The 22,312-nt window shown below is 39.4% G+C and overlaps 1 protein-coding gene across 3 annotated transcripts in view; it reads left to right on the top strand.

Annotated features, from left to right (window-relative positions):
* astn2 (astrotactin 2) overlaps window positions 1-22,312 on the top strand; it is a 264,845-nt gene that overhangs the window by 170,791 nt on the left and 71,742 nt on the right. For all 3 annotated transcript variants that reach the window (XM_086053042.1, XM_086053041.1, XM_086053043.1), the window contains exons 14-16: window positions 19,121-19,245; window positions 21,349-21,453; window positions 21,858-22,037. In XM_086053042.1, the coding sequence (XP_085909168.1) occupies window positions 19,121-19,245; window positions 21,349-21,453; window positions 21,858-22,037 (410 nt within the window). The remainder of the gene's footprint in view (window positions 1-19,120; window positions 19,246-21,348; window positions 21,454-21,857; window positions 22,038-22,312) is intronic.

Here is a 22,312-nt window from a genome sequence, read left to right as displayed (position 1 = left end):
GTAACAATATGATTCAGCATTGTTTGAAAATTCATGGTGCTTAGATGTGCGCCGTTGTCTTATGAACCAGCCTAAAGGAGATATTTTATGCATTTTTGTCCACAGTTCCATGGTATAGTAATACCTCGCATACTGTATCTGTGGTTCGCTTTTTTCAAATTGACCTGTTCAGACATTTTCCTGTGGAACTTTATCTCCAGTTATTCATGAAAAATTCACCTATTCGTGAAATTTTATTCATTTATTTTTTTTGGGGGGTGCTCTTTCTGAAACACCCCAACATGCCACAATTGGCACAAGGGCGCCAAAGCACTTTCAAATAGGAAAGTCGTACATTGGTGTAAAGGACCATTGTTGACGTGATACATATCCACTGATAGACAAGCTTTATATGTCAGGGGGAACTCAGCTTGGGTTGTTTGGGGAGTTACATAAAGTCTCTGCCGCATGTTCATGCACTGTACATACACATTCCCAGTGCAGTTGATTAACTTGGCTGTGTAATTTCACACCTAGTCAGTGGCCAGGCACTTCACGGACCCATTTGTATCCAATCAATTAAAAAGTAATTTCACCATAATCTGTCCTCTTTAAACTGCTTGGCAATTGTTTAACACTTTGAAATGTGCATTAACGCATCTAAAACACCAGAGTGGACTTGCTTTGATCGCACCTTATAATCATTTATGTTTCCTGCTGTTTCTGTTAACTCTGATGTAATTAGTTGGACCTTGGTTAAGAACTGCCAGTCGTTGAATGCGTTTTACTGGTCTTAGTAATTATGCCTATACCCAGAGATGGGCATTCCGTCCCAGGGATGTAACGGTCCGTCCGTCCATCCAGATGGACAGACAGAGGACGAGAAGTTGTTAAAAAGGACGGACTAAGCAAAGACGGAAGTGGGTTTTCGTCCGACTCTCTATTCATCCCTAACCGGGTCAAGTACTGACTTACATCTTGTGTTGGGTTCTTTTCAAAAGCAAATTCTGTTCTCTTCTTCAATACCATTAACTGCCTGCATAACACTTTTCATGTGCATTCCCTACAGTAGCATTGCACAGGCATAATCTGCCTTCTAGTGGTTCAACACATGTAGTACCATGAATTATGCCACAGGACGCATTTCACTGATTGACAGGAAAAGGCCCAGCCTGTTTTGTGTGTGTAATCCGGGATAATGTATGTATTGGGCGTAGGAAAATGCTGGATAGCAATTTTATTTTGTTAACTACTTGTTAACATTTAGTACATATACCTTATCCCTTTGCATACGACGTGGGGCTGACGGAATATATGGACGAAAGTGTTTTAAAATGACGAGGACGGACGGGGTCGGAGGAAATTTATTTTTAGGAATAAGGATGGAGGGATGAGGATGGAAGGGTCGCGGATGGAGGATGGACCAGCAAAAAAGGGTAAAGTGGCCATCTCTGCCTATCCCCTTAAAACTGTTGGGTTAAACATAACCCAGTATGAATAAAAAATGTTTGACACCACGCCACTGCCGCCGGTGACGTAACGCATCGCTGTACAAGCAAGCAGACGAGTCCAAGGTTAGCTGAATGCTAATGACTTGACTCGGCCCAATCGCTGCTAGTTTTCATAGATTCATATCAGTGGTCAGAAACAAACTTCGGACGCAAGCATACAAGATCAAAGTTAGCTGAAAGCTAATGACTTGATGCTCATCCCGATCGCTGCTAGTTTTAATAGATTCACATCATCAGTGACCAAAAAAGGTCAGCCGCACTCTGAAGCTTCATTGGCAAATTATGTCCATTGACGCATAGACAACAATTTTGTGCTAACACCATAAAATTTCACGTTGTTATAATACTTGGATGGTACAGTATTATTCTCCACGGTCCTCACATTGCTTCCACTCCTGTAGAAAAAATGTCTCCTTTCAATCGATGTAAATACAGCAGACCTTTGTTCTCCTCCATTGTTTTTGTATGTTAGTGGCCTCTGCTCTGGCTGATGCTGTAAATGTTCTTTTTCAGTTTGTACTATTTTGAAGAGAACATCCGAGCAGTACAGTGATCTCCTGACCTTTTTAATTCTTATTCACTTAATATTAACAATACAAAGGGCTTCAGACAGTAGTTTTACTTGCCACGGGTACATAATTGTGTCTGTATCTTACCCTTCAAGATACCTCTGGGACGTCGATGCTCTTAAGCAGCCAATTAGGGAAGCCTCTGATTGCCTCCTCCACCATCTATGTTGAGTTCACTTGAAATCATAAAGAGAACTTGTCCTGGCAAGGAGAAACGCAAAACAAAAAACATCCTATAAATGGGGAGAGGGAGGCCATGGACCCTTCACTTCCTGTTTTCTGCGTGACAGCTGAGCTTTTGCAAGCGTATGCGCCACGTGCACGGATCAGTGTCACTATTTCAAACCATTCAAATTCAACCAAATAATGAATTGTCAAAGACCTTCAGGGAACTAGTTTCCACACCTCCACAACAAATAACAGTATCTCATCTTTCACATTACAACTTCAAACTGTTTAGCTCATTCAGGACATCTTCGAAACTATTTTTCACATTTCAAAATGGTCACATTTTATTATTCTATATTTTCTATGATAACATTCATAAAATGAATTCAGAGATTTTACGTACTTCAACATTACTACATTATAAATATTTAGCTTGGCTACAAACCATTCTTGCTTCAAGTCTCACAATCTACATTTCAACATTTCAGTTATTTCCACCAAATGTCATGTCATTATCACTCACATGCGATATCTAGTTCACAAATGCAATTCTTTATATTTTATAAGTAAATTCAGCTTCGACACATTTCTGTTCTGATTAAGTGGTTACGTGACAAATTAGCGACATTAGCTTCCGTTCTTACACCTACACATGTAAACTTTTGCCGGGACGCCTTCTAGTTTATGGCTCCATTGAGTTTGAGCATTTTTTTCCCCCAGGAATTATTATAAAATGAATGCAATTACAGTAAACACATATTGTACCATGCTTAGTTACTTGAGTGGGTGTTCAAAATGGAGTTGTAGAACGACATTAAAAAAAAACACAAAAAAAAAATCTAAAAGTATGTTTGTGTGCCAATTGGATGTGAGTGTCCATGCTGCGAAATATTGCATTCAAAACTTGGGACAGGAAAATTGCTCTGTGAGAGTCTAGCTCCCGATATTTGTCTGGGTGCGGTAAAATCAGACACAAGAAAATGCTGAGTTGAAATGAGCTTTATCGCTCCTTCTTGTCTCTGGCTCCAAGTCAGCAATTCAGAAGCTCCTACATTGTATTGCTGAAGAGATGATATTCAACACATTTACAAGGTATTAAATCAAGGAACTCATGAAATATGGCACAACAGTGGTATTACCAAGAACTGGATGTAACTCCAATAAAGATTAAAACAAGAAGAAAATTGGTTAGGGAGGCTGCCAAGACGCCAACAGCAACAGTGAAAGAGCTGCATGTTTGGTAGCGATGTGTGATAACAATCTTCCATCTTCTCCATGTGACTGGGCTGTAGAGTAGTGTGGCAAGACGGAAGCCTCATTTCAGAATACCGTCCAAGCCTGGTTGCATTTTGATTAAAAAAAAAAAAACACTCAATCTCAACATTTGGGAAAATATGTTATGGCCAGATGAAACCAAAGTGAAATGACCTTACCATAATTTTAAAAAAGTGTGTGAATTTCAAACATTGCCGACCAATGCTCATCTCTAATAGAACACAGTAAATACAATGAAAAATGATGGTGCAGGTATCATTCTTTGGTGCAGTTTCATTGAGCTGAACTTTAGCCGAAGAAAGGTTGGAAGGACTTATGAGCGGAAGACCTTTCAGGCAACTTCCAACAAATATGTACTGTATCTGATGCATGACACGTCCGCTCAAAGGAAATTATGATGTGACGTTTTTAGACTTAATAAATACATTTCCATCCAATCTTTTTTTTTTTTTTTAGTTCCAAAAATAGCGTAAAAGGCTAGGCTGGGCTCACATGGGCAACTTTTCAATTGATTAATGCTTGATTTAGTGGCATCAGAAACCAAGGCAAGTACAACGACAACCAATTTCATCTCTTAAGACTTTATTTTAATCTTTTGTAGATCTTAAATATGGAAAACTAAGTAAAAAAAACAAAACAAGTTGCAGTAAGCTGTTCTCTGCTCCGAGAGGCGGAAAGCCTCAAGCTAACTCTCATGCAGCACTTCCTTGCAAAAATACATAATTTAAGTCCTGCATGTTTTACAGGAGCTGTAGGTTGAATAATATGAATATCATCCCACGATAATGTAACATTTGAAACCAATGTAATCATTGTAGTTATTTGTCATTAAATGAGGATTCATTTAAGTAAAAACAATCCATGGTGAACCATCTACATATCCTAAAAACAGAAATAACATTACTGTCGTCACACACGCACACACACGCACACATATTATGTATGTATATAAATAGATACACCAGGGTTGGCCGGTATTCAAATTTTGACACCGTTTCACTGTCTCATCATTACACTAGGGTGTACAGTACGTAATATTTATATAATAATTATAATTTTAGACCTATTTTGTAGCTTGCGCCAACCACTGTGAGTGTGTCTGGACTCGTTGCCATACATATAGTGGTGTCTAATAAAGAGCACATTGACAATATGACCAACTAAATATCAAATGTTGGGCATGAATCCGGATGGATACCACACTATGCTTTTGTTTTGAAACCCCATTGATGTGCCACCACTTCATTGTGAGCCCATGAAATATACGTTCCTCTTTTTTTTTTCCTTTTTCATCTCTGCCATTCTAACCAGACAAGCACAGCACACATGTATGATCTCACCACCCACTTCCCGCTAATTAAACATGTGTATTACTGTGTGTCAGCTCACTAAAGCACTTACGCCGCTTATCAAATCCGTTGTGACTTTTTTGTTAAAGTAACAAAAGCTTTGTCTTACGACTGACTTGCTCCCTGTGCACACACTCCCTTTTTTGAAATATATTTTAGTGATATGTAAATGCAGGCTATTATTCACCTAATTCCCCCCTCCTACCTCAGCCTCTGTTCCGCTTTGATATGTAGATGAATGTCATATGCCACAACCTTCAACTTGCACTTTTTGCTGTTTCCCACATCAGCAGCGGGACCTTTGGCAATGCAAAGTGAAATATTAGATGATGGAGATGAATCATATGACTTTTCCAGTCATAGCCTTTCAGGTAAAAATAAACCAAAAACAGAAAGAACCCCCTATGATTTATAACTCCATTGCATACATTTTGTCTCAAATTGATCTCACTAGCCGTCTTGCGAACACGCCCTGGGAATGAATTTTTGCAGTCATGGAATTACAGAACATTACCATTTCTCGCGGATGGTGTATTCCGGTGGTGTGATAAAGTTGCATGTGTTAATGTAAATGTTATGGTTGAGAGCAATTCCATTACACCTTGAAAGCAATAAGACTTGGAATGCGACAATACGCTGACTGAACACAGGAAGCATCTGTTGTTGCCATTTTATAATATATTTTCTACAAATATAACACCCTGTTCGAATATTGTCTCGCTCAATACATAGTCTAAATTTATCAGTTAAAAGGCCACTATAAATGGATTTTGCAAACTTGAGGCTGTTTTTTTTTTTATGATTTCAATACAATAGACTACAGTTTCAGTATAACATATTTTTGATTCTTCTGGGCCACCATAATTTCAATTCATGTTCAGTTGTGCACAGTAGTTGGACAGCAGATGCTATCCTCTTCTTACACAGAAGTCCTGCAAAATTGGCAGTGTTATTGAAGCGTTACCTAGCAACGCATCTCGCTGCACATACGGGCGCGTCACACAGTTCGTCTTATGTAACGGGAAAAGGCATTTGATGAACAGCGCACTTCTCAAAGAGGGGCACAACACTACATGTTTAATTGGTGACTCTTGCTTCCCATATGTTTAGCAGCATTTCTCAGTAAGTACGTCCTGCTAGTGCGCAGAGCTAGTTGGGAAACGGCATGAGGTCATTTATTTTGTTTTTCCTTAATGAGTAAGCATGAGACAATGAGCAGGACTGGGTTGGATGGAGTGCTAAACTGCCCAAGTGTGACAAGAAAGAAGTTGATTTTAAAGCTCACAACACAACATTCCGGTGTCTTGCTCTGCCTCTTTTGGAAATCACAGTATCATCACTGTCCTATGAAATCACTGTCCTGTGCAACGCATACGTCCATTTTTTCATTTTCTTTATTTTTATGCGAATGGGGTTTCTGCATTACACACATCCAATTAACATGAAACATTTAAAATTACAAAATTGGACATATGCATTTTTCACAGGACAGCGACGATATGTAGTCTTGTTTTGGTATAATGTTGTGCATTTTTAGTGCACCAAACCACCTGTCCCAAGGTAAATGCCTTCGGTGGAAGGACCCAAGGTTCACGTTTCTCATTCAAAAATCAATGTCCAACAAACCACAGCAAGTCATACATCATCTTAAAACCCTTGTCAGGCGCTTTCCAGAGCCATAATCATTTTGTCAATATGTCATACGTGACAATGCGCTCAATGTCAAAGAGCAAGCGACATAGTGAAGAGAGAGATGTTTTCTTACGCCATGATGGTATTCTTTCTCATATACACAAATTCATGATGAAATGCGTTGATATATGGCTTTCAGTGAAAATGTGTTACCATTCTATAATTTTGGCAAAAGATTACAGTGTAGAAAAAAAATATGTATTACTAAGGTATTCTTAGCTGTCCTCGTTTTTTGTTTCCCTTTAGAATTTGGACATTTGTGCAATTCAATAAAATACTTTTTTTTTTTAATGAAATTAAAAAAAAAATAACTCTGGCAATGCATTATTTTCACTGAATACGTACTAATAAAAAACGTACTGTAGTTTTGTTTGCAGCTCGGTGAATACCATGTACTGTATCTCCTAATTACAGTATAAGAATAATAATAATAAATATAGATTGTATTTTGAAAATTTTTCTTTGCTGTCTTCAAATTATTTACCTTCACAACTTGGACAGAATTGTTATGACCCACGGAAATCCATGTAGCACCAAATTTTGAGATTTTTTTGTCAAAAAAAACATGACATTTGGTTTTCATTGCAAAGTAGGGGTTGAGCATACTAGTTGACTCTTCGACTTTACTTACTACCCCGCATTGATGTTTCAAGCTTAGTGAGGTTCAATAAAAATGTTTGAGCAAAAACCATGATGAAATTTGAAGACTTGTTAAGGTTTGGTCTCATTGTGAAGGTGCTACACGTCCGTCCTTTATCGTAACTTAACTTTCTTGATTTGGGATATTCATTTCAAAACAGAAGGGGATTATTTTTGAAATATGTTTTATGTTTTCTACATGACGAAAGTGCCCCTCAATGGACGACCGTAATTTAGAGGTTGTGCAGGCTTCTTATTGGGTGGGTTGCTAGATTGTTTGTCCTTGAGTGAGCTTGTGTTTGCTCCCGAGGCGTTCGTTCGCTGGTCAACAGCTCGTATGAGGCAAGGCGGCGCCTAAAGCAAACCTGGCTTAATAACAGCTGTTGCCAAAGAGGCTTACCGCAAACCCGCAGCCAGTTTGACCGGAGGGAAAAAGAAGGCCGTGATAAGGGTGTTGTTGAAAATGAAACAGCAATTTAAAAAAGAAACACCAGATCAAGAGTGAAAAGTTTGAGGAGAAACTATTTGAGAATGCAAACAGAATGTTTGCAGGGGTGTTCCCTGAAATTAAATAAAAGTAACTCTTGGACCAGAGAAGTGTTTCAGACAACAAAATAACATGCCGGTGAGCTTTTGATTCAAGCATTTTGGTCCAAATAATACATGAGGCATGAGAAAATAATCGTCGACGGGGGACTGATGTGCGGCCGTTATGCGCTGAAAATTAGTCGGCGAAGGGGTGTGGCCGTCTCATGGTGAAACACAATCGTTGACGGCCGTGATGGCCAGGACCGGCCTGGAAGTACACCGGCCGTTCGGGAGAATGCATTCATAAATTGTAGCAAATTTAATTATTTGCACGTATTCCCTCAAAAGGAGTTGTACAACCACATATTGTGATTAGGACTTTTTCCTGCTACTGGATATAGTTTCATTGTATTTATTTATTTATAATTCATTTTAGTTTGTATTCCAACAAATCGAAAAAAGAAAATTGCCATTTAAGGAAAAATGCTATATTGGTATAGTATACAGGGAAGCAAAAGGAAATTATTTTTGAACAATATATTTACATATATATTCGCGGGGAATGGGGACCAGGCCGACCTGCAAATAGCGAAAAATTGCGTATTATTGACTCCAATTGTTTTAACTTATATACCATGATTTTACTGGTCCAGCCCACTTGGGAATATATTTTCCTCCATGTGGCACCTGAGCTATAATGAATTTGACACCCCTGCTCTACAGTATGTTCACCCTTTGTCTTCACCTACTTGGTCCTCTTCTGACAGTTCCCTCTTTATTTTGACAGTTCAAAATAAAGATAGAACGGTATTATCTAACAGTATGAAGTGGCAGACTGAGGCCAAATGTCTCTCTATGCAGGAGATGAAATTAAGAATGTGTGAGAATGCAATTTTCCAGCCACTTTTTGGTCTTTTCCTGTCTCACTGAACATTAATTCGTTGTAAATAAAGCAATCCAAAAAGCTACGATCGGGCCCGTTCTAGACTGTGCGCAGCTAAAATCACCTTGCGGAGCTGTCAGTCGAACCAGCGGCGGACCGCAGGGTGACAAATGAGAATATTCAGCATAAGGCATCAAAGCGTCAACATTTGATGGAGTTGCCTCACAGGAGGTAGCTAACAATGCTTGGCATTGATAGATGCCTTCAGCTGCCTGCTAGGTTTTAATGAAGAAAAAGCCCTGTGAGGAGTCGTTTTTGGACTTGGGCTAAAAAGTGGGAATTAGAAGCTAGATGGTTTTAGTATTGATTAATGAACTCCTGGCGAGGCAGTCAACTTCGCAGTGGCGATGTTTGCAATTTCACTTCACCCTCCGGTTTGCTGTCTGTCTCTGTCCTTTCATCATACTTTTCTACATTTACCTTTCATACATTATTCATAATGTACTTTTTTTTCACTTTCACCCAACTATATAAAGTTGGTGGCATTTAGTATTCATTCACCTTCGCAGGGGCGAAATGGCAAATGACTCTTTTGTGATATGATCGCAGTTAGTCATTTGACATTGACTGGCAGGTTGACAGATAACATAATGACAGCTAATTGTACCTTAATGTCCCTCATGTCCATTCCTAATTACTCATTGATAGAACAGATTGGCTGAACAACAATGTTTTGTTGATGATTGGGAAACTAGTTTCTGGAAGGCTTTTAATGCAGGTAAAGTTGTAAATGGGTAATGGGATATTGGTTTCACTAATGAAACAAATGATTTTCTTAATATATGTTATTGTTGTTATTATTAGGGCCCAAGCACCAGGCGGTACAAATGAATCATTGTTCATTCGTATTTTTCGGACTAATTAATTGCCTTTTGGTGGCCTCAACAGCAATCAACAAACTCACTCTGAAGCATCCCCTGGTAAGTTAAAATAAATTTGACCCTAGCAACAGATTGACAGAAAGTCTCAAGGACCCAGGTATGAAACTTTACAGGAAAACGACTATTTTGGTTTGGTTTGATTGTGAGGATTTCCCAATGCGTTTAATGATGTTAAACATGCATTTATAATATAAGCATATTATGTTTATGATTGATAAATAATTTATTTATTGTAAAGACTGGAGGTGGCGTTCACTGGTGAGCGCCTTTTGGCCAGGCCTGCACTCACCGGGAAAGGAAAAGAGTGTCCCCCTTCCCATAGGCTCACCACCTGTGGGCCGGCAGCGCCAAGCAGGGGTAAGCATACTCATTGCCTCCGGCTCGGTGCCTGTACATTGGGGTTCATCCTGGATGATGAGAGGGTTGACTTTGTCTATTTCTGGAGTGTGGGGGACGGGTCCTTCCTCTTGACTGTTGTTTGTGCCTTTGCAACAAACAGCAGTTCAGAGTACCCACCCTTCGGATTCCTTGCACTTGGCACCCACTGGTGGAGCTGGGATTTTTTTTTCCTTGGAGCGGGTGCATGTGGGGGCCAAGTATATCTCAGGGATCTACACAGCATTTTTATTTTTAAACCCCAAACATTTTTCAGAAGACTCATAAAAATCCATTATATGTTCCCTATGGTGGAAATCCGGCAAAAATTGGAAAACACCCAAAAGTCGATTATCTGGTCTGGCACAATGGCGGTCTGAGCATATTTCAGAAGGGGGCAGTATTCCCTCCGGCAGAAGAAGTTTCAACTCATTCCTCTGGCAGAACTTTGATTAGGGACATTGAGTCCTAGAGGACCATGATCTGCATCTCCATTGTTGAGGCTCGTGACTGGAGTTGTGGCCGTAAAGTTGTTGGTTCCTGTCGTGGATAATATATGAATACTATTGGAATATTGACAATACAGTATATCGTTAAAGTAATCAAGAATGAAAATGTGATTAAACGTGAAAAAGACCATCCACACATTGCCTCGAATTACGAACTGCTGCTTCAGCCATGCAAATGCCAATCTCTTTGCTGCATGCAATTGCTCCTTGCCTTTGGCCCACCTAAACAGAAACCAAACCATATCTTCTACTTTTGTCTTCTCAGGGGAAGCAGATTTGATATGCTTGCTGTTCAGGCGTTAGATCAATTTCTACTTTCTGTGATTTTCTTTGCAATATAAACATGAAAGAAGTATCAAAATGCCCCCCCCCCCCAAAAAAAAAGTCTCCCAATTAGCTGCACAGCTAGCTGTCTTGTAGGCTCATCTTCGCGCTCTTCCTCACTCAGCATTAGGAAGTGCAATCTCTATGGTAATGCTCCTGGCCACTGGAGTTCATTTCCATACTGTGCAAAAAGAGAGGCAGCTGCCAATGTGGCAGTATAAAGAATGCATATTTACATTGCGTTTCACTTGTATGTACAACTCAGGGGAGGGATGTGATTTGTTTGTGGAGTAGTGTAATGATGTAAGAAAAAAAACTACAACAATAACAACAGCAATTTGCATTTGCACACCAAAAACAGCCAGTAAGTGACGTCTCGCTTAACAAGCTTTTTAATTGCGTATAGATGCCACACATTTTGCTGGAAAGCACTATATTTGTATAAATGAAACTATTCAGTTCACCTAAGCCTTCTTCATTGAAACCAAGATGCCACCAGGTGGCGCCAAATCAATGACTTTATTGCTTAAGCCTGTGTGCAATAAACCGCCAATAGGTACGTTTTTCAGAGAAAAAAAAAACAAAAACAAAAACGAAGACATGTGACATGTGCCCCCCCCAAAAAAATCCATAAACAAGAAAATTTGTGATTGGGGTTCACTGAAAATAGTAACATTTCAATGTGATGTAACATTTTGTACATGTTCATTCTAAAATTCTTGTGAAATCTGGCCACAATGGTAAAGAACCCTCAAAAAGTTGCCAAAATTTAGTTCAGTCAGGACGATATTTTCACATTTACAAATTACCAAAGTTCTGTGAATAATGGAAAAAAAAAGAAAAGAAAAACAGACTGCTCATAATGCTATTGTCGGGAATAATTGCAAGCATGAACTGATGAAACCTTCGCTCAACGTTCACTGCTGTTTTTGTGTATTTGTTCGCTTTGCCTTTTGCTGTGTGGCTTTCTTTGACACACCAGCTAATTATGCCATTTATTGTTGAATTCAGACAGCGAGCTAGGCGCAGAAATTGCCGGCATGCTGAGCCATGGCTGTTTTGTGGTTCATTTTATTTTATTTTTCTATGCCACTGGATGTGTGGGGAGAGAAGATTGTGAGATGGCTGATGACTTCTTTACGCCAAGACATGCACAAGCACAATTATGATAATCTCCTCACAGCTTCGGCGTCTACCACTTATCTTTTAAAAACGATCAAATCCTTGGAAGAACGGGGTTGTTTTCACGTTGCGGAGATGGAGCAAGATATGGAGCATCTGGAGACACTATTTGCCTTAGGCTGCATTTACACAGCTGGTTTTTATACCCACTTACGAATTAGGGGCTTTATCAGATTTCTGTGTTTTGTTTTTTTAAACTATAACTTTCCAGTGACCCATATCTGATAACCGTACTGGTATTGAAACAATCCACATAGACACTAACATGCTGGTAGACAACAACATGCAGGTAACAAAGGACAACATTTAGTGGTTACAGTAGGCTGCACACGAGTTAGCAAACCTTAAACCTAGAGACAAATCAGTCTTAATTAACATAGAATGATTACAGGGGATATGTAAACCCTGCACCAGAAGGATGAGGCATTTAACAAGGAAGAAAGTCCATCCATCCATCCATTATCTATACCGCTTATCCTCACAAGGGTCGCGGGGAGTGCTGGAGCCTATCCCAGCTGTCTTCGGGCAGTAGGCGGGGGACACCCTGAATTGGTTGCCAGCCAATCGCAGTCTTTATGTTAAATATGAAATGCAAGAGTAAAATTATTATAACAAAGGAAAATAAAGTTGTATATTTTTTTTGTGGCGAAAGATAATGATTACAAGATAAACTTGTTTTTTTTTTTTTTATTGGAGTCTGGTTGAAAATATAGTTTAACAAAAAAATTGTGAATATATACTTCACGATGAAGAAATAACACACAAAACAAACAAGTGCGTATTATGCTTTAATTTTGAGGAGGGGGGTAGGACAACTATGCCAGCTTGTTGACAAATGGAGACGCAGAGAGTTCTTTGCACTGATGTTTACTGTGGTCTTGGTTTTATTTTACACCACAGGCACAACACAGGCACACCATAGAACTGGTGAGACAAACAAAAGGGTGTGCAATTAAATAAACCTAGCTGCACGAAATATGTAGAAACATAAAATACAAACAAAACATACCACTTTGGCCTGCTAGAGAACAAGCGGGTACTTAGATTGAACTTATTCAGCTTCTTAAAAACACTTTACTCTCTTCAACTTGTCACTCTGCTGTGTGTTGCATCAGACTTCTGCTAGCAGGAAACAGGAAGTGACCTAACTGTGTCCTTGAAGTTAAACTTACAAAATGTACCCTTTTAATTTATCTTACAAACGAAATACTATTAACAATATAGTCCTACAAATTGCACAAAGATAATAGGAAAATTAAAACAATGCACATAAAAAAATAAGTTGCGTACCATGTACTGTACTGTACTGTAAAACTCTCAATCAGCATAAGAGAACCAATAGCTCCTCCTCATCTTTTGGCAGTTCATTTTGCCTTAAGAAACATGGGCCAGTGAACCAGTTGGACTCCACTAGTTCCCTTGTCATGATTCCACACAATGCATGATCTGCGGGATTTTGTTTCGAGGCAACATATCGCTATTGACTTGATTCCGAGCTTGATCTAATCTGTATTCTGTTAGCAACGAATACATGAAATTGTCTTGCGTCATTTTTTATATATACAAGGACGACTTTGGAATTGGTCCAGTAGTATTCGTTAATGTCTTGGATTTCCAACTCTCTCTTCAGAAAGCTAGCGGTTCTTGCAGCTACTTCTGCAGATGAAAGCTCCAATCGTGGAATTGTTGTTTTCCCTTGTCCAAGGGAGCACTGAACTTCTCTAGACTTCAGCACTATTGTCAGGTACAAGCACACGCCATAGCCGGATACACTGGCATCAGAAAAGCTATGTAACTCATACTGTTCCACTTGGTTGAATGTTGATGGGATATAACGACGTAGTATCTTGATAGAGGACAGGTTCTGGAGGTCTCTAAGCCAAGCTTCCCATTGAGGTTTGAGATCTTCTGGAAGTGTCTCGTCCCAACCCAGCTTTTCCTGACACATTCGTGGAGGATTCTTTTGCCGACGATAATGAGTGGGACGACAATTCCGAGTGGGTCAAATGTTGCGGCCACTGTGGAGAGCAGTCTTCTTCTAGTGAAGGTTTGTTCCTTATGACAACTCTGAAGCAAAATGTGTCTGAGGTTACATACCATTGGACTCCTAAGACACTTTCCAGCTTTGGCTCTCCTAGTGCTAGATCCAGGTCAGTTGCTCCTGCACATTCTTCTCTTGGAATAGTAGCAATCACTTTAAAATGAAAGTATTGTCGGGTTGTGTGTCAAGCAAAGCATACACAAGCTTTTCTTTCTTCGGTTCATCCACAGTTGATACGTAGGCTGGAATTACTGAAGAAGTACAACCTTGTGACCTTGGTTGCACTACTCTGTTAGACATAACTTGTGTGGATTCTTGTCTTTCAGACACGTTTTCTGTTTCCTCATTTGTCTTTGATCCTTCTTGATTATTCTTTGTTCTTTGTTTCATGTCTCTCTGTTTTGATGGAGACAGGTTGGATAAGGCTTTTGACATTTATCACAAATGCTTCTGGAAGTACAGTTTTTGGAATTGTGACCGGACTTGAGACAGCCAAAACATCGTTTTTCAGACTGCACAAACTTGACTACCGGTATTTCTTCAACTGACTTTTCCAGGACCTTTTCGACATTTGTGAATTGTGTGGCCAGGTTTCTTACAAAAAGTCATATGGCATTTGCCTTTTCATTGGCGCTTGTGCTGAGTATTTTAGCCATCGGCATGTTGTTCATTCTTCTGCTGTGTGCCATGTCGCATCAGACTTCTGCTATCAGGAAACAGGAAGTGACCTAACAATGCACATAAAAAATAAATTGCACCATGTAAAACTCTCAATCAGCATAAGAGAACCAACAGCTCCTCTTAGTGGCAAAACAAAAGTAGAGTTACACTTCAACAGCTGTTAAAAGAACAGGTTCTCATTTGAAAGTGTGTCATTCAAAAATAGAATGATCTTATTCAGATGTTTTTCTTTTGTCAATTTTCTTCTTTTTTTTTTATGCAAAAAATGATTCAAGGAAACCTGTTAAGGATGTTAACGCAGCCCCTGTTAGAATTGTTATTGGAAGAAGTGTGTGGAGGCGAAACTTCCTGCTGCACACAACAGCGGAGAGCAGACATAGAGTTGTATGTCTTTTTTTTTTTTTTCAATTTTAGAGACTCTCCAATACAATAAATAGCGTATATATCATACATAGACTTAAACGTTTTGACTCGTTAATCAGAAATTTAGGCGGCTGCTGTGAGAATTGTGATTGGAAGAAGCCCGAGTGTGTGTAAACGGAACTTCCTGCTGACATATGCCAGCTTTCTATTTGCTGCTGCAGAGGAGACATCGAGTTTTATGTGCGTTTACAGCTGTAACTTTAAATCATTCTGAGGTCTAATTAAGAGGGAAAAAAACCAGCACAGCCATCACAATGATTTTTACACAGAGCCGATGATAAGAATAGCTAAATGGTGCGAAAAGCACAACACTAAGCCATCCGTTCAACCATGCTGAGATGATTCGCATAACGAAACACGTACGTAACTAGAGGCGTATATTCTACAAAAATGTTGTACGGACCTTGAAAAGTTCTGAAAAGTACAAAGGGCCGTTCATAACTTGAGGTTCAGCTGTCGTTATATTTTATACAACACTGGCTACATTTACATGGACACATTTATTCGGATCAAAATCCTGATCGGAATATATATGCTTTACGTACACACCCCATTTGGAATATTGTGACCGGATGAAGCCCATTCCGATCAAGATTTTATTCTGAACAAGAGGGTTGTTTTTTGTCGATTGATAATACTATCGGCGCACATGAAAACACTTATCCCGCAATTTCGGAACAAACCGTGCATGTCTTGTGGCATTAGTATACGCGTTTTTGTTATTCCCGGAAACAAGTAGAAGCAGAGCGAGCCAAAGACATGGCGGGTGCATGACTGAACTGGTCATTTGGTCAATCTGCGCATGTCAAAATAATTTGTTCCGATCGAAAGTGTAATGCATGAACACACAAGTCCTAATCGGATCAATATTTTTAGTGGCCATGGAAACAGTGCATCCGATCATAATTTTAATCTGAACACTGATCGGATTACAGAAATTCTGTTCATGTAAGTGTAGTGTATAGATTACCTGAAAAATTGAGGCATCTAAAGAGCAGTGTTTACAACCTTTACTGGGCTAAGGCACATATTTTACATTCATAAAATCTAAAAAAAAACACCGAAAAAGAATGTCTCAAAAAGTGGACACACGAGTCAGAATTTGCATAGCAGTGGCCTGGCAACATCTTGTGCTGCCAACTTGATGGTGAAGTATGTTTGTTTAGTCCCAGAGCAAAGACACCCCTCTGTCAAACATCCATACAGTTTATCAGTGACACTGCAGCCCTTGCTCTCCTTCACCCACTATTCATAACCGCCCTCTGACCTGCACTGCACTGACACCCAGTGATGGCTGGAGCACACTTCAAAAACACTGGCCTTATTTGTCCACGTATAGAATCAGTGGTTCCTCACTCTTTGTGACATCATCTTGCCACTTCCCGACTCTCTCACTCGGCCCTTTCTTACCTTGTTGGATGGAAATCACGCGGTGTCATCTTTCCCACCTCGGTTGGAAACAATCACTCCGCATTCACCTCCTGAACTTTGCTCTGCCACTAATGGCCGCTTTGATCCCGCTAACAATCTTGTTTCATTACCACAAACCACTCTCTTTTACACGTGATGGTATTGGTGTTCTTTGAACACATTAAATGTTTGATGCATAAGAGTTCTTCCTAATCAAAAAGCAATAGCGTGCTGCAGTCTTATGTAAAGCACAGAAAATTGAAGCTGATCACTCTTCTTGAAAGCATGGGTCTTTTCTTTTGATGCAGAGAAAGAGTGACCTCTAGTGGAGAATTGTATTACTGACCCTTCTCCTTAATTAACTGCCGTTACAGTCCTGTAATGCTTGACAATAATTGGCCGTTTTCTCAATGCAAATAATTAGAATTGTACTATGCAAAAACATAATGACATACATTACAATTATATTTGCATAAATACCTACATAAATATATAATAATATTAAAATAGAATGTTTTTTTTAATTAAATGAACAAAGGGGAAGAAAAATGCCCTTGCATCTATCATATCATATAACATAAATGTACTACTTACATCATTAATTTATTATTATTATTATTACTATTATTATTATTATTATTATTATTATTATTATTATTATTATTATTATTATTATTATTATATAAATGTTTTTTTTATTTTTCGTTTTTTTTTTTAATAGTATGTCAATTATTAACAGATGTGGACTACTGCATCTTATTTTTTGGGTTTCTTTTTTTTTTTTTTTACCATTTAATATACCAAGTTAAATGCTACATGGACCAGCGTTAATGCCATTCGGTTGAATTAAAGTGTTAATTAGCAGATGAGACACTTGACAATGAGTTCTTTGTGGTGCCCCGTGCTAAGGATTTGTATTCAGTACTCGGCTACTGTGGGAAGGATTAGGGAGTCTTGGAAAGTGCTCGCCACACGTGGATCCTGGATGGCTTACAGTGTTGGCATTGTTGAGCAGACCCATTCATTGCCTGGAAATGCAGCTGTCATAGAAATGCCTAGAGTGTGCGGACCTGTTGATGGTGGACATTATTAAGAAGCAGCAATAATTAAAGCTTGTAGACAGCAGTGTGATGTGGCTGGGGACAACATGGAGCAAACTATTGTTACACTCCATCAAGGGAAGAATGGTGACACCGATGATAGTTGCTTGTGTGATGCGTGTGCATACTCTTGGTACTTTAGCTCATCCTCTTCAGGCATGAAGATACAAATGCTGTAAATGTAATTTGTGTTAACGGTTCTCAACTATCATTCATCTGGTCAGCTTCAACGATAACTGCTGACTGGCGTTATGGTTTGTTACAGATGGAAGCAGGCCTCTGTGGCCGGGGAGGAAGGCGGATGTGCAGGGGTCGCAATGTAGGGTCTTGATCCTGAATGAAACATAGTCAATCTTTTGTTAGCTACCTGCATATAAAAATGTCTCATGGAGGCAAAACGGAATGCCAGTTTGCTTAATTTGTCCGAAGTTTATATTTCAACTACAAATAATGTATCTTAGTCATCCATGTTGTGTTTTGACCCGGCACAACAATTAAAAGCTCTTCCACTAGATGGCAGAATGGACAATGACTCGTCTAGCCACCATGATGTCATTCATACACCACAATCCAAATTGTAAGTAAATTGAGACCATCATTACTACAGTAACCAAATTGGTTTGATTTGGTGGGTAAAACAGGGTTGTCAATAGTATCATCCGTGTTTTCTACAATCAGGTTTTTAATGTGAGCGTTAAACCACTGTAATCTCTTCGAAGCACTTCTTGCTCCTTACTGTGCTTGCCTTTGAGTCAATCATGACTTGGTTGTGAGATTTGCAGAGCTTGGTGCTTGGAGAAGGCAATGAGAGAGGATGAAAAATTGATTCCGGGAAGAGTGAAGCACAGTCCCCGGAGTCCCCACTGTGCACGTTCTCAGCTCCCGCGCTCACCTCCATAAAAGTGGATTATTATGGGAAATAGTTTGCTGCCGCTGTAGCTGCTGCTCGTCTGGGCTTGCACAATGCAGCGGGACAACTCGTCATTTTGATTGAGGAAATGGAACCGAGCTGGTTTCATTAGGGCATAAAAAGCACAAAGCAGTTTATCCGTTGGACAAAAGTGAAGCGTATAACAGAAATGCACATACATGCTGTCCCTTTTGACTGTTTCTTTTCTGAAATAGCTTTTCATACATTCATGGGGCTAACATTGACCAACACAGTTTTGCATTCATGTTTTCCAGCCTTTTTGTTGTAGAGATCACTCTGCATGGTTAATTCTTGTCTCCCTTTTTTTCTGAGCAATGACTAATATTTTTGCTTAGCAGGCGTTGCTGCTTCCAGTGCCCTAGACTGCAACACTGGGACTAAACTCATCACTAGTCAGTGCCAGTGCCATCAATAGCAATGTCTATAGAGCTGCTGTAATTAATTTAGTAGTAGATGTCTGCCCCTGAACTGACACTCAGTTCTCTTCAAGGTTTCTTCCTAAGAGGGACTTTCCCCCCGCCTTCCTCGCCATCCCCAAAGCTCCACTTTTGAGAAAATGTGTATGCACCACAGGTTGATGTGGGTTAATCTTCCTCTTTCCTCCCTGCAGAGATAACAACTTTGTTAAGGACTTCCCCCAACTAGCCGATGGCCTCATGGTTCTTCCCCTGCCAGTTGAGGAACAATGCAGAGGCGTGTTGTCAGAACCGCTGCCAAACCTGGATCTCCTCACTGGTGAGTGTTTGTTGGGAGTACAAGCCCTCGACGCAGGGATTTGAAAATAATATATATACTTTTTTAAAGTAAATGTGTTAGGGAGAAAGGCATATTAATTAGTTGATAAATTAATGATTAAGCATGCTGTTGTTGTGTCTTGGAGCTAATGAGACTAAATGAGGTTGTGCTACATACAACAGAAAAGAGTTAATTTGGCTGCTATCTACAATGATAAATGTAGTACTGATTATAAAAACAACTAATCATTAATTTTCCTTATTGTTGAAAATTATGTGTTGATTATACAGTATATAATAAGCACAAGCAGCACTGGGGTCCTTTTCACAAAGCAGGTTCAACAAACTCTGAGTCTAATCCTGAAGTCTGAGTTGATCTAGATAGGAAACTCTAAGTTTCCGGTTCCAGAGCAGCTGATTTGAATCCTTTTACTCAACTCAGATTTTCTTCACTTGGAGTTAAAGCGTGTGCACCACAACTATGAAAAGACAGCATGAATTAAAAACAAATATATATCTTAATCCAGATGATTATATTTTGTGCAACCACTTGAAGAACTAAAACTGAGTAAATTCAACAGAAACTTTTTCAGTGACAATGTGCCTCATGGACTTCTCATATACTGGCTCCATTTTTTAATGACAGACGGCAGAACTACGCTACGCCAAAACTCGCCTGCGAGAACTGAAGGAATGAGGAAACGAAAAGAAGTGTGTGGTTCTGAAAGAGGGGGTAGACAGCGAGAAACTCATGTTTCATTGAGTAAAACCTGGTCGTTAGGTTTAGAGAGTCTGTTACGGTGGTACCTTACCGAGAGCTTAAGTTACCTCTCTATCTCTGAAACCGGCTAGAGTTACCTCTTTCTCTGGATTGAGTTACCTTTCTTTTTGTAAAGGAAAGGTCAGAGTTCCCTCATTTCAGGGTTAGCAGACTCTGAGTTTTCACTAATCGTGCTTTGTGAAACGGACCTCTGGAATGATTCCAGTGCATGCACAAACCCCTGCAGTAATAAATGCACTAAAGACCAGATATTCTTCCCCACATAAAAACTGAAGTTGTTGCCATCATTTAAAGTTAGTTATGTGGCATGACCTTTTTTAATAAAAAAAATAATAATAATAATTAAACGTGACATAATAATTGTATTATTTAATATTAACAGTTGTTAACTTTTTCTTTTTACACATGCATGGCAATTGAGAATGTTATTTAAAACACCTTGAAGTTTTTATCATAAATGCATTTCTATTATTATATTATTATTAATATTATGAGAGGCTGTTTTCTGGATTTGGTCACGTGAGGTTCTCAATACAAGCCCATAGGCGCTTTGACGTCAATTCCAGTCGACAGCACAGGGCGGTAGAATGTAAAAATTGCTGTGCCCTGAGATGGATGAAAACGGGTGGATTAATCCTTATTGTGCTAGTGTAATATTTAACAGATTATGTTTAGACTTGTTGGGGGCACATATTAAACATATTGTCACCCTCCTGTGAAAAACACATATGTCAAATTTTGGATTGTTTAAAAATGTTCACATTAACGCATCTGTAATGCAGAAACACCATTCACATAAAAATAGGGGAAAAAAATGGACATAAGTGTTTTTCACAGGACACCGACGATATACAAACAACATATTGCAAAGAACATTTTTGACTGGATTTCTGCTTTAGCTAAATACCTTGAAGGTAGAAAAACGCTACACAAGTGAAGGTTCAAGTAAATAAAACTTTGTAGATGCTTTTCAATGGACAGCTACAATGTGTAGTTAATGCTCTGTTTCATTGTTAAATGTTTTTATCAGGGCTCCTTGGAGAAATTAAAGCCGTCACCCCTTGCTTGTAATCCCTCCATTAGCTAAATGACCGCAGTATTGGGGCACATAGAGTGATTTCATTTTTACCTGGGTTTATGCTTTCACCAGAATTGAAGACACAAAAACCATTACAGTCATGCTCATTTTTCACTTTTGTTGAAAATGTTCCCAGTTGATCATTTTTTCTGTTCATCGTCATACATTGGTATTCATTATTTTCTGTCCATCTATGACCTAGCAGCCTGAAAAATATCATGTCCTATATTGTGCATGATTTTCAGGAGATGCAAAGTTCAACGAGGCTGCAGGCTACCCCATGGTTCAACAGTGGCGAGTGCGCAGCAATCTGTACAAAGTCAAGCTCAGTTCCATCACTCTGGCTTCAGGTCAGCCTAAGAAGCATTACCGCCGCTAAAGAGCATCTGTTCAACCCTCTTTTCATCTGTTGTCATTAGCAGTCACTCATTAACTTGGAGTATCAACTCAGTTTTACAGCTACATGGTTGAAGTGGCAAACAATAGTAGACGGCTTGTCCCAATTAGTCTATGTAAGAAAAAGAAATGCCTCCCTCAAATAGAACCTCCCATTTCAACCAGGAGAAAAAAAGACTTGTTAACTGTTATTAACTCACACAAACATGTAAGACTTAAATGCTGAGCCCTTTTGAACTGTATTGCTAGCCAAAACAGCAGGCCCTAATGAAGCACATAAATGAATAACCACAGCCGTATTTGCAGCAGTACAGTGGTTAGATAGATGTATTTATTGATCACATTCTTGACCCATTAGGTTTTGCCAAGGTTCTAAAGACGTTGTCAGGCGAGAGCACGCGCGAGGAGCTGTTGGCATTCCTCAGGCAATATGGCAGCCACTATGTGTCAGAGGCACTGTACGGCTCCGAGCTCAGCTGTAGCATCTACTTTCCCAGCAAGAAGGTCCAGCAGCAGCTCTGGCTCCAGTACCAGAAAGGTGAGAAGAAATAAATACACAAAGCACTTGAGTGATTACAACAGTGCGTCTAAGTTAGAGAGGAACTTATGAAAAGTGTTTGTAATACGCGGCAGATGTAATACTCCATCCCGGACGGACACCCATTTTTGGGACAGAGGACGACAAGTTTTAAAAAGGGACGGACTAAGCAAGGGCGGAGTTGGATTTTAGTCCGTCCCACTAATTGTCTCTCATGCACGTGTAAGGTGGTCGCGAGGCGGCCAAAGTTCATCTCAAACTACTCGGCGAAATGG

The sequence above is a fragment of the Filicampus tigris genome, chromosome 15 (assembly GCF_054856515.1).
Source record: "Filicampus tigris isolate MCC_2025a chromosome 15, RoL_Ftig_1.0, whole genome shotgun sequence".
NCBI lineage: Eukaryota > Metazoa > Chordata > Actinopteri > Syngnathiformes > Syngnathidae > Filicampus > Filicampus tigris.
This window is presented reverse-complemented; position numbering and strand designations above follow the sequence as displayed.